The sequence below is a fragment of the Meleagris gallopavo genome, chromosome 1 (genome assembly GCF_000146605.3).
Source record: "Meleagris gallopavo isolate NT-WF06-2002-E0010 breed Aviagen turkey brand Nicholas breeding stock chromosome 1, Turkey_5.1, whole genome shotgun sequence".
Taxonomy (NCBI): domain Eukaryota; kingdom Metazoa; phylum Chordata; class Aves; order Galliformes; family Phasianidae; genus Meleagris; species Meleagris gallopavo.
This window is the reverse complement of record NC_015011.2, coordinates 142,588,854-142,602,177: the sequence shown is the minus strand read 5'-3', so window position 1 is coordinate 142,602,177 and position 13,324 is coordinate 142,588,854. Positions and strand designations below refer to the sequence as shown.

Genomic DNA, 13,324 nt, shown 5'->3' with positions numbered 1-13,324 from the left:
CTTACCACTGCCTCTCGTTCTTCGCCTTCCTCAGCCATGACAGGGTGATAAAAGAACTGCCCATAACCTTCAGTTTCTGGATTCCTTTCACTTCTTAAGGAGTCTCTTGCCCTAACTAAACTATTAGGAATGTTGATTTGCTCTACATCCTTCAGCATAAAGATGAGGCCACAGTTTATTAATTCAGAGATCACCTTTCACTGGGAGAGAGCTCTATTTAACAAAATTATTATTTGAATACAAAAACCTCTCTCTACTGAAAAGTTCGAGACAATTTCTGAGGGCTGCTTCAAAAGTAATGCCTGCTGGTAGGGCAGCAGAAGCTGAACCTTCCCACTAATACACCATTCCATGTTGTTGCCATACGACAGATAGTAGCAGAGGGGCAGCCTTTCAAAATGTCACAGACAGACATGTGTATGAAGCAAAGGGGTATCACTGAATTACTCCATGCAGAAACAACAGCACCCATGGACATTCATCGACACTTAAGGAAACATTCATCAAACAACTGTGAAGACCAAGAAGTGAGTGGTGTGCTTCAGCAGTGGCAAAAGCAGCTTAAAAGATGAGGTATGTTCCAGATGGCCGTGCACAGCTGTCCCACCAGGAAATGAAGATGTGTGACATTCACACAAACTGGTGGATAACGGCCAGGGAACTGTAAACTGAGCTGAATATTGGCTTCAGTGTGTTAGAAATTCTGGTAGCAATGCTGGAATATTGCAAAGTTTGTTTCAGGTGAGTTCCATGAATGTTCACATAGGAACAGAAAGAAAAGCGCATGCAAGTTTGTCAGGCCCTACTGAATTCATACAAGGCTGAAGGTGACAGTTTCCTGGGTCATATCATTACTGGTGATGAGACACAGCATCACCACTACAAGCCCCAGTCAAAATGGCAGTCCACTGAGTGGACACATATGAATTCCCCACCAAAGAAAAAGGTCAAGTCACAGCCCTCAATGGGTAATGTGATGTGCGCCATGTTTTGGGATAGGAAAGGAGTAATCTTTCTCTGGATTTTCTGGAACCTAGGAAAACCATCATCTCTGACCACTACATCACAGAATGGCCAGGGTTGGAAGGGACCTCAAGGATCATGAATCTCCAAACCCCCCCTGCCACATGCAGGGCCACCAACCTCCACATTTAATACTAGACCAGGCTGCCCAGGGCCCCATCCAACCTGACCTTGAACACCGCTAGGGACGGAGCATCCACAACCTCTCCGGGCAGCCTGTTCCAGCTCCTCACCACTCTCTCTGTAAAGAACTTCTCCCTGACATCCAACCTAAATCTTCCTTCCCTCAACTTAAAACCATCTCCCCTTGTCCTGCCGTTATATACCTTTTCAAAGAGTTGATATGGTAGAAAGAAGACAAAGAAGACAACAACTGCAACACAGTAACACCAGGTGTCATTCCAGTCTGAAGACTGTTGAGCACATTGCCATACTGCCTGGACTGACTGTCCCACAGCAACCACTATATAATCTAGATTTGGCACCTTCTGACTTTTATCTGTTCAGGTTGACAAAAGATGGACTGCGTGGGCAATGTCTTCCTAGCAGTTATGCTGTCAGAGCAGCTCTGAAACAGTGGGTCATCTCTGCTGGTACACATTTTTTATGAGTGTAGCATGTAGGCTCTTGTTCATTGCTGGCAAAAATGCATAGATAATGGTGGTGACTACTGAAAAACGGTGTCATGCAGCTGAGGATTTGCTCTACAAAACAGTGTTATTGTGCTTGTATTGTGCTTGTCCTTTGTATTTGTTGTAGTTTCCATGGAAATAAATAGATGGCCTTAATTTCAGAGCAACCTTGGACAAAAGAACCTCCTGAGTTCAAGAAACATTTAGATGTTCTACTGAGGGACATGGTTTAGTAGGAAATATTGGTGATAGGTGCATGGTTGGACTGGATGATCTTGGAGGTCTTTTCCAACCTTGGTAATTCTATACTGGCAGATACATCACTATTACAAGAAAAAAGAGAAACTCTCTTTATATACACACATGTGAAGCATATACAGCTTTCGCTAAATTCATCTTGTTCTTCAAAAACACAACAAACATATTTTTCCTCACTTTTATAAAGAGAAGTTTTAACAGTTTTCATAGTTATTCTACCATAAGACCAAAATACCTGCATTAATTTATTAAGGATTACCACAATAACAGTTGATGAAAAGCCTTCTTTACCAAAGTATTCTGCAAAGTACCAGACAAATTTTAAATGACATAATTGGTAATACTCTAATATACCTTCATTACATATAATGAGAAGAAATGAAAATGTCTCCATAGTAAAATCTGTAAATGCTACTCTTAGCTATCCAGAATTGTTAACAATAGAGCTTGTTAAACTTTAAAACAACCTCTTCAAATTTTAGAACATGAATAAAACCTCACATTCATCAGCAGAAAATCAATGAAATAGAACAATGATTTTATTCCTTACCACTGTAAGTCCTCCCCAAGTTTCTTAGAGGAATCTTCTGGCAGTACTTTGTACATATCATCTTCTTCAAGTTTCCGTTTGTGGCCAATAATAAATAATGGATTCAGCCACCTATTTAAATACCAATGATTAGTAAACAGACCAGAGACCAAAAGAGTAATTAATTTCCCTGTTACTTCTTTCTTTTAGCCCCGTCTTCCCTCCTCTTCTCAAGCATCACCCAACATCCACGTATTTTATAGAACTTTTCTTCACAAACCCTAAAGAAGTAAGTCATCTTCATTTTAGAACATCCTAAAGTTGTTTATGCCCCTCAGAACCCTAGCTCCAGGCAGCCAAGATAGTCAATGCAATTTTCAGACACAAGGCAATTTTTTCAGTGTTTACTTATATTTATGGAAAATTAGCATTCCTTTAAATATTTATGGAAAAGTAGAACTTAAACCAATTATTATAATATTGACAGAACTGTGCATAAAACTATACTATATATTTAAAAAAAATACTTTTGTAATTTGCATGGGCGTTTATTTGTATGGGAGAAAAAGTAAATGTTCAAATTCCACATTTACAAATATTGAATGTCAGTAATTTATAGACAACCACACAAATGTAAAAATGGATAAATAATGTTTTATTACTAGGACACAGGTGGAAGTATAAACACAAAGCACCATGCCACATTAGAAAGGATACTAAGAAACGGGTACTCAAAAATAGGAAAACACTTTCTAATAGCTCAGTTTCCTCAAGTACTCAGATTTTTAAAAGCTCAGTATTTTATGAAAGAGATTGTTACAGTGCTGCTGTCATTTTGTAAGAAAAGGTAACTGATTCTTATGGGTCTGATACACTTCGAGATGGTCTCTGATTCTGAGATTTTTTTTTTTTTCCAATCAAATAGTACTGTAGTAAGACTAGCTTTTATGCACACAGAAACTTCTTCAATCTTGAAAAACAGGTGAAGGAGACTTAAATAGTTCCAGTTGCATCTCACAGAGCAGACAAAAGTACGAGAAAGCACAACAACAACAACATCATTCTTGAAGCAGAGTAAAAGAGAACGATACTTAAGAAACACACACACCTTAGAAGCAATGGAGAGGCTGTAAAAAATGCATTTTGCCACTTCATATCTTTTAATCCTTAATATTTGGTTTTGTGGTGGAGTGTGAACTTCAGCTCTCATGCTTGTTCCCTAGAAGAATTTTCTAGGTTGGCCATCACAAACAGAACAAAGAGGTCAGAGATGGACCCCATTTTGGAATAACAGTTGTTGCTTTTTTTTTTTTAAACTCATGGCAAGATACTTGTCTTTTGTCTATTGCCTGTGAAAGCTCATATATGCTGTTCAATTTCTTCAGCCTAATTATTCCCTGACTTCAGCTTTTACTAGAACACCTGGTGCACTAAATGAAGAGTATTCTTTTCTTGAAGGCATGCACATGAGAATTCAAGACTGCAATGGTTTACAATGAGGACAGTTATTATTCACAACCACAACAGTGGTTATGAATACTCATCAACAAGTTGTATTTCCTGCTCAGGCATGCTCCAGTTTAACTTTGTATACACTGGCATATGAAAAGTTTGCTGGTTAGTTTCAGAGAGGGTGGCAAGACGAGTTGAATGCTGGAAGAGTGGGCACAGAGTTTCTTCAAGGCAGAACTGTCCCAACAGCCTTTTCACAGGCTCCATGGTAGGACTGTATGTGACAAATGGGATCTATGCTTCTCTTTCACTACTTAGCATGTCAGTGCACAGTATTTGCCCAATTCATTCAAAGATTAACTCTCTATCCTTAAAGCAGCATCTCTGATGCTCAACAGCCTCTTCTGAACTCTTGGAAGATCTGTATCGTATATGAGATGTTAAGTCCTCCGTTACGTTAAACATACAATTAGAAATTAAAAAACATGTCAACTGTTGCTTAGACTGTACAGCCAATACAGCATCAGGACCCAAATAACTGCCACAGCTTCTCTAAAGAATCAAGATTCTCTGGGCTGCATCAAAAGAAGTATGGTCATCAGGGCAAAGGAGGTGATCCTGCCCATCTACTCTGCACTGGTGAGACCTCACCTGAAGCTCTGCGTCCAGATGTGGAGTCCTCAGTACAGAAGAAACATGGACCTTTGGGAGTGCATCCAGAGAAGGGTCATAAAAATGATCCAAGGGATGGAACATCACCACTACGAGAACAGGCTGAGAGGGCTAAGGTTGTTCAGCCTAGAGAATAGAAGGCTCCAGGGAGACCTGAGAGGGGCCTTTCAGTACCTGAAGGGGGGCTATAAGAAAGAAGGAGACAGACTCTTTAGCAGGTTCCTGGAGATATTGATATTCAAGATTAGGCTGGATGAGGCTCAGAGCAACCTGATCTAGCTGTAGGTGTTTCTGTTCAATGCTTTGTGGTTGAACTAGTTAACCTTTAAAGCTCCTTTCCAACTCAAACAATTCTACGGTTCTCAAAGATCCTTTGCTCCTGCCACAAGAAGAGCTTCTGCACAGTTTGACAGAAACATCTCCATCAAATCACATGAAATCTGGGGTTCGACACTGAGCTCTTACTACTGACTATGGGTATAAAGCAAACATGGGGCAAATAATCTCAAGGTCCATCCACCAATTTCTGCCTGCTGGATGGAAGAGGCTCTCTTGGCTCCAGCACAGCCATGGGAAGCATCTGCAGCCTTCAGTCGGCTCCTGTGGTCAGTATCAGGTGTTCTTCCTCTTGCAGAATAGTTGCAGTGCACCCACAAACAGGCCAAAGGTCTCTTTCCTAACAGAGCAGGATAGAGTACAAGTAACCTTCCCTACCTCCTTTACTGTAAGTATCATGGTGAGGTTGTGCTTTCAGGAAAATACAGAAATATCAATCCTTCTCACAGCAGTGGAATCAGTTAAGACATTCCACTGGCTACTCATGTCAAAGTGATGAAAACAAAATTGTTCTAACACTTAAAAGTTAACAAGGAGCGTGAAGAAGGTATTTAACGACATATAACAGAATGCACACCACGGGTGGTGGGGAAATGCATTAAAAAATAAAGCAATGCTTCCAATTTTGCTCTACAGAACAATATTTCTATGATCATATTTATACAAGCATGGTGGTACAGCAAGACCACGGAAGAAAGATGCTTCTATTGAGGATAACTGCTCTGTCCTAATGCCAGTTTGACTCAGCACTGCAGCCAACAGTAGCAAAAAGTGCTGCCACCACTGAGATGTATTGAATATATATTTTTACACATTACAACCTCCTTTTAACCACTCCTTCAAAACATAATGTTCACACGTTGCTTTTCAAAGAGCACAGTCCCATTTTTTTTGCTAGCACGAGCTACATATAAACATGGGAATGTTTGGAAGAATCCTGAGTACCCTCTGTACTGCAGGGAACGCTTCTGCTCTATCAAGACAATCAGCTGATCAAAGACATCAGTCTGGAGAGAAGCCCAGAATTAAGCCCTTGTTACTGCCAGAATATTGATGTCACCAGGAACAAAGATTTAAAAAGAAAAATTAAAAAAATCACTTGTAAACCTGGTGCAATCCCAAGAGATATCCAACTGCAAAGCAGTAACTCACTGCTCTGAACCCAAAAACATCCCTCTTCTACAGCAATACCTTGGGCACTGATAAAAATATAAAATGATTCATTTCTGAACTGACAAAGACCATAACATAAACACTCACTTCCTGCATTTTCCTACTCCTGGCCCTGACATTACACGCCCTGTAACATTACAACACAGCCAACTAGCCACAGCTTACTTGATTGTTCAGCAAAGTGCAATTTTTACTTGCTGTAATTAAAGTAATTACCTAGTATTTTGGAGAGATTCCACCAGGTCTGCAGAAAAAATATTAAGAAAGGGTTTTCTTATCAGTATAAGAGAAGCAAGACTTAAGGGAAGGTCTGAAGCTTCCTCATCAAAATAGTGTGTGAGAGAATCGGGGACTCCTATCCAACAGGCAAGGCTGTTATGTAACCAGAATAGTCATGCTACTCTGATACACCACATAAAATTTCCTAAATGAGAAAGTTGTTAAATTAGGTTTGCTAGGGTCCCAGAAGATCTCCCCTTTAGTCAAGGAGGATATATGGTACATAGGCCTAGCTTATCCAGTTCATCAGCCCAGGAAGGGGATTTGCTGTACTATGGATCTGTACGGTGTCCTGCTTGCAAATGCCCTGGGGCTGCTCCATCCCCTCTTCTCACTGGGGCTGTCAGTGGGTACTGGGACTGACACCACGCTGGGTCTCACCAGCTGTACCCCAAAGGGTAAGGGCACTGCTGTTTGCCACCCTCAGCTACTAGATCACAGAATCATAGAACAGCCTGGGTTGAAAGAGGACCACAACGATCATCTAGTTTCAACCCCCCTGCTATGTGCAGGGTCACCAACCACCAGACCAGGCTGCTCAGAGCCACATCCAGCCTGGCATTGAATGTCTCCAGGGATGGGGCATCCACAACCTCCTTGGGCAACCTGTTCCAGTGCTTCACCCCAGAAGCTACACAATTGTCTATCACTAAAATCTTAAGATGATGGACAAGTGTAAAGTTTGATCATCACCAGTTTCCCAAAAGATCTTATTTCATCACTAAGTCAAAAGACTAGACTAAATGGACTACTTTTCTGATTAAACAATTCTGTCTAATTACAAATAAAAAAGCAAGACAAGAATAAGTTTAACTATGGCGTAATTTTACAATGCCCAGTAAAAGCCACATCCTGTATGTTTTCATCAGCTAATACCTTAGGGAAGTGGTTTACAAGCTACATTTTCCCCATTCTTCCTAAGCCTACTTGTACGTTACATTACAAGCATCGTTGTTTATACTCAATGTCCAGTTATTTTTCCAAAGTTGCACAGGAGAGTCTTTGTTTACTCAAATTCTTCCACAACACAAGAATCTAGGATTTCACCTTCTGAGCAGCTTGAAAGCACTACTCCAATCACTAAGCTGCAAAGGAACATGCATTTCTTGCTTTTTAGTCACCCACTTTGGAGCTGATTTTCCGTAAAAGAAATTGGGTTTCCTCATGGGACCTTTTGATAGCAAATCCACAGTGCTTATCCTCCACAGCTTACACCAGGTATCTATGTGGGGTTTTTTTGTACTGTTCTTTGACCAACTTCACAGAATCACAGGATGGCTTAGGGTAGGAGGGACCTTCAAGATCATCCAGGCCAATCCCGTGCCTTGGGCAGGGCTGCCACCCACCAGCAGCTCAGGCTGCCCAGGGCCTCATCCAACTTGGCCTTGAGCACCTTCAGGGACCCACAGCTTCTCTGGACAGCCTGTGTCAGTGCCTCACCCTCTGAATAAAGAATTTCATCCCAACATGCAATTTAAATCTCTCCTCTTTTAGTTTAAAGCCATTCCCTTTGTTCTATCACTATTTACCCATGTACAGCCTTGGTACTCCTCCTTAAGCCCCCTTAAAGTACTGGGAGGCTGCAACAAAGTCTCCCTGGAGCCTTTTCCAAGCTGAACAGGCACCTCAACCTTTCTTCTTAAGAGAGGTGCTCCAGCCCTCCGGTCATCTTCGTGGCCTTCCTCTGGATCCTCTCCAACAGCTCTTCATCATTCTTGTGCTGGGGGCCCCAGCCTAGGACACAGCACTCCAGCTGGAGCCATAGAAGGGCAGATGAGAGGGGGAAAATCATCTCCCTCTCCCTGCTGGCCACCCCTCTTTTGATGCAGTCCAAGATACCATTGGCCTTTCGGACTGCAAGCACACACTGCTGGCTCGTGTCCAGCTTTTCACCTGCTAGGACCCCCAAGTCCTTCTCCACAGGGCTGTTCTCAAGGAGTTCTTGTCCCAGTCTGCAGATATACCTGAGATTGCCCCAACATGGCTTCATGACACAACTCTGAGCTCTACACCAGCAGTACATATCCAGCAGTGCTACATCCTGCTTTTAGTCCAGAAGAGCACTGTTGGCACGGGACGTACAGACAAGGTATAAACACCACTTCAACTCACTGTAGTCACCATGTGATTTCTTTCCTAAGCTTTCACTGCTTCACATGCTCACTCATTCCCCTCAGCCAGCTGCCCTCTCTCACTTCCCTTTACCAAGACAGTCACCTACAATGATTAAATATATTAAGTTCTGGTATTTCTTTGGGTGCTTTTCAACCAACGTTTTCAAGACTACTGTAATACACTTCCAAATATTTCAGATGGCAAGAAGTACAGACAGACAGAAGGAAGTGAAAAAAGGGGAAAAAAAGCGTACTGTCATGCATATCGGTCATTCAAACAAATTCCTAATCTCAGATGAGTTAACTGATCAAACAGATGGAGCAGGCACTTTCTTCACTGTTGCAAAATGCATCTAAAAATTGTTATAGCTCGCCTACGTGTCTAACACAAAAAAGCAGCCATAAGCAACAACAAAACAAAAAAAACAAAGAACAACAAAACACACCATGGATCAAATCCTGAAACCAAAGTTATTCAGAAGGTCTACAGTTGAAATTAATGGCGACTCATATCAGTTTCCAAAGAAACCTTCTGTTATCAATTTCTTTATTAACTACTCTTTCCACACCCAATGGCAAGAGGAAGAATTAAATGATCTGTGAGCTCACGCTACTGTTTTAAGTGGTTGGATAGGGATATAGGAAGAAAATAAACAAACATGTGATCACTCCTTCTGACTCTCCTCTCCCAGAAATCATATTTTATTATTTTTCTCCTCCAATCTTAAGGCCTGTTCTAGAACTACATGAAAAAAAAAAAATCCAAACCAACAACAAACAAAAATACTCAACAGTACAGCATACTCCTAAATTTTGCATGGATTACAGGATGGACACTTCCTCTTAGAAATGACTGAGCATGGCTAGGACATTTCAAAAGCAAACAGCTTCAGTGTTTTGTCAAGCGGTTCCTTTAATTGCGTATCTAAACACAGATAGTTAGTGTAGATAGCAAATGCCAACATTCCTATAGTATCTACGCCCTTATCATAGCTGACATGATTTATACATAAGCTATGATTTTCAAGCAGTATTTTCTTCCATATAGTACAGCTACCTTGCAACAAAAGGAGCAAAACTTTTGGTCAAGAGACTGATTCAAATGTGACTACAGGATACTTAATGTCTCGCAAATGAACAAACAAAGCATTATTATTATAAAAAATGCATGTATGGCTATGGTTACAAAAGACGTATGGTTATAAAAGATGTACGTATGGCTATATCTATGGTTAGATATTAGGAGGAAGTTTTTCACACAGAGGGTGGTGACACACTGGAACAGGTTGCCCGAGGAGGCTGTGGATGCCCCATCCCTGGAGGCATTCAAGGCCAGGCTGGATGTGGCTCTGGGCAGCCTGGTCTGGTGGTTGGCGACCCTGCACATAGCAGGCAGGGGGTTTGAAACTAAGTGATCATTGTGGTCCTTTTCAACCCAGGCCATTCTATGATTCTATGGCCCTAAGGCTACCTTCAGCTGGGAGAAAGAAAGAGAAGCAAGCCTGATTTGGCTACTGAAAATGCATTTCCTGTTTATCTATATTGAAAACGCTTACATATTTGCTTCAAGTTTCCCATAGTATCTGAACAGTCCTGCTAAAAAAGCCACCTTGTACCAACTAATCAATAAATGAACTAAAAAGTAGCTATCTGAGATAGCTATCTCAGATCCTTGCAAAGTGAAAAACTCAAAAATCCTAATTTGGGACATTCCAAGTGGGAATTTACCAGGTATTACACAAAGTATCAGGCCAAATCTGAAAACCTGATGCTGTTTGCTATTTTCATTTGCTACCTGAAGTAAACTTAAAAACCTCAAGGCAAACCTTTCCAATGGCCACCATAAGGAACACGCATCAGTTGTAACGGTGGTGTTTTTGGACCTTTCTAGAAAGGCAATGAATTCCTTGTCTGACTTCTTCCCATGCAAGGAAGGACGTGCTGTGTCACAGGACCAAAGTGCAGGTGGCATCCAGGCTGACTCAAGGCCCAGCTGAAGCAGTTGGTGGCCCTTCTAACTCTAAGCTCTGGGGCAATGGAGGAAGAATTTAAGTGTGCATTTCACTGATACAAGAGAGGTTTACGGCACAACTGTATTTGGTCAGATGCAAGCAGCTACACACTCTACAGCCTCCACCGAAATACCTGTTGCCTTCATGTCTCTGCTTACTGCATTCTGCTTGTGCTTAAATCCAAGGGCAAAGATGTTTTTTATTGTTCTCCCACTACACTCCATTCAGAGCAGTCAAGAAGTCTCAGTCATTCTGTCATTTTCCCTAGAGCACACTCTTAGTAAGCCAACAGCAATGCTGCAGACACCAAAACATAATTACAGAAGCTATTTACTGCTTAGAATCGTAACTGCTTAGATACCTTGGAGCAAGTTTTCAGTTCTGTCACTGCGAGGCTGGAACAGAATTATTGTTATTAATATATTTAAATATTATTATTGAAAATAAATTATAAATACACGATATCTAACAGCACTTTCTTTCACTTCTTTGAACAAAAACACTGGATTCCCTTTTCAGGGTGTTCCAGCTTGCTCTCTTTCTCATGTTCTTAATGGCTCAAAATTTACCCCACTGTAAAAATTATGTCATAACATGTTTTATAACTTACCACAGGAGTGGATTCAGTACCTGACCCGAAGAGTGTTTAAAAATCCAAATGCTGTACAGTTAGAACATCTTTGATTATTCAAGAGAGCAAATGCTATATGTTAACAACAGCATACCAACTGCTACTTAACGAGCATGCAATCCTCAAGACAGAACAACAGTTATAAATATCCTTACTGTACAGTTATTAATTTAATAGTACTGAACCCTCCCCAGCAGAAAAAAAAAAAAAAAAGATGTGAAATGGGCCAGTCTCAACTTCACAAACCATGAAGTCTAAAGCATTTTAAACTCAAAACACTTTCCAGACGAAAGAGATGTTTGAACATCAAAAACACTGAATGAAACTGCCTTTCAGGTCCCTCCAAGAAAGCAAATCCTCCTATCAATCCTTCAAAGCCCTCATTCCCACCAGCAAGCTGAGCCATAAACAAAACAAATCTCACAAATGAAGTACATCAGAAATACATCTGAGCGCTGCTAACTGTGTAACTATCAGACAGAGAAGAAGTTTGGTTAGCACGGAAACTTGCAACTCTGAAGGTCAGCAGATAAAGCAGTAATTGCAACATGCGAAACAACAGTTTGGGCTTTGATAACTCTATAGTAACATAGATAATTCAGTGAGAGCTATGGAAAACAGGAGTATTTTGCAACCACTTTCATCTTCATAATCTTGCCATAAATAGTTCATTCATATAACATTCAGACTAGCATTACAGAAGGGATGCACTATAAAATAACAACATTCACACACAATCTAGATGCTCCTCTTTCCCATGAGTGTACTGCTGGAGAGTTTAATGTTCATCAAGCTCATACTTGTCAAAGTCACAACTCCAAGAACAAGAAGACAAGCTTTGAACAATGAGAGAAGAATGTCTTCAGCCTACACACTCATTACCCTAGTTTTATAATTCAGTGAAAACATGATTTCTTTTCTTTCCCTGTGAGTTTGATCTTGTTTCCGCAAGGCAGAATAATTTTAGCTTTTCTTCTGCACTACTGGCAACAAAAGAGGAGGGCGGTTTCTTGCAATGGCAAAACTGCATTTTAGGAGCAAAAAATACAGGGAACAAAAAAAAAGGAAAAAAAAAGAGGACACAGCTACCTGCTGTGCCCTACCTTCTATCCTCACTGACAACACCTGGCATTTAGAGAGCAGAGCAGGAACACTCCTGCAACCACATGACAGCAGCTCCCAGGACTGTCTCCTCCAGCACCACTTTTCCAGTTCTCCAGCAGGAAGCATCGCAGAGCATCCTGCATGAAGCAGCAGCGGTTAAAACGAAGCAGTGCCTCAGCAGTGCTCACAGGGCAGGCTGTTAGATACTGTACGCATCTGTAGGACAGAAGAATATTTCTTAAAGTGACCCTTAGAGTTAATTTATAGCTAAAGGGTTTAAATACTTCTTGATTTTATGTAAAACCACACAAACTTGTAGGAAAGTGGAACCTCGGGTGTTTTTTTTTGTTGTTTTGTTTTTTTGTTGTTTTTTATGATCACATGCAGCACATGCAAGAGAAGAGGCTTTAAAAGGCTAAAGCCATTGCTGTGAAGTAGTCTGGAGGCCTGACAAGCAGCATACGGGGCAATTTCTCCCATTTGTTCAGTTTTTTTTCCCCAAGCACCTTTGTGTCCAGGCTTCCTAGCACTGCTGTGTTCAACATGGGCATTCCTGGTGTTACGACCTTACACATCTACCCCCATATTCTCACTAATTAGTCAGGACTTGTAAAACCCCCCTGCCTTCCAAAACCGATTCCTGCACCTGCTCAGCATGGCTTTCAGGATCCCAGAGCGTTACTTGTGTTGCAGAACCGAGTGCTATGCTCTCACCCTCCTCTCCTACACTGAGCTCTGGGCTCAGAAAGCTGCCTGCTCTCTTCCAAACGGATCTGCCCTGGCAGACGAGTTGGTGCTCTTCCATTTCACCTTGCGTGGCCTTTCCTAACGCCCTTCAAAGCAATAAAACTGTCGGGAAGTAACTCCTCGCTGTTCTATTACACGTGCTACGTCGAGGTCCCCGTCAACACGAGCACCGCCTTTGCCGCAGGGGCCATCCGACCCCGACCAGCTCCTAGCGAGCCGGCGGCACCCCATCTTCGCTCCGCCACACCCGAGGCCTTCAGCCAGCAGCCCCCTTCACTAGCGAACTCCGCACACCGCGCAGCTGCAAACACAGCCCGGTGGAACGAAAGCCCCGCGCCATGAAAGAGAGCGGCGCGAGATGC

General features: G+C 41.7%; 1 protein-coding gene across 1 annotated transcript in view; it reads right to left on the bottom strand.

Moving 5' to 3' along the window:
• The window catches only part of LOC104909264 (multidrug resistance-associated protein 4-like), a 51,828-nt gene extending 38,635 nt beyond the window's left edge, over positions 1 to 13,193 (bottom strand). Inside the window, exons 1-2 of the mRNA XM_031557823.1 lie at positions 13,098 to 13,193; positions 2,464 to 2,648 (exon numbers count right to left, since the gene is read on the bottom strand). Coding sequence (XP_031413683.1) covers positions 2,464 to 2,648; positions 13,098 to 13,193 — 281 coding nt within the window. The remainder of the gene's footprint in view (positions 1 to 2,463; positions 2,649 to 13,097) is intronic.
• Between the last annotated feature and the right edge of the window lie 131 nt (positions 13,194 to 13,324).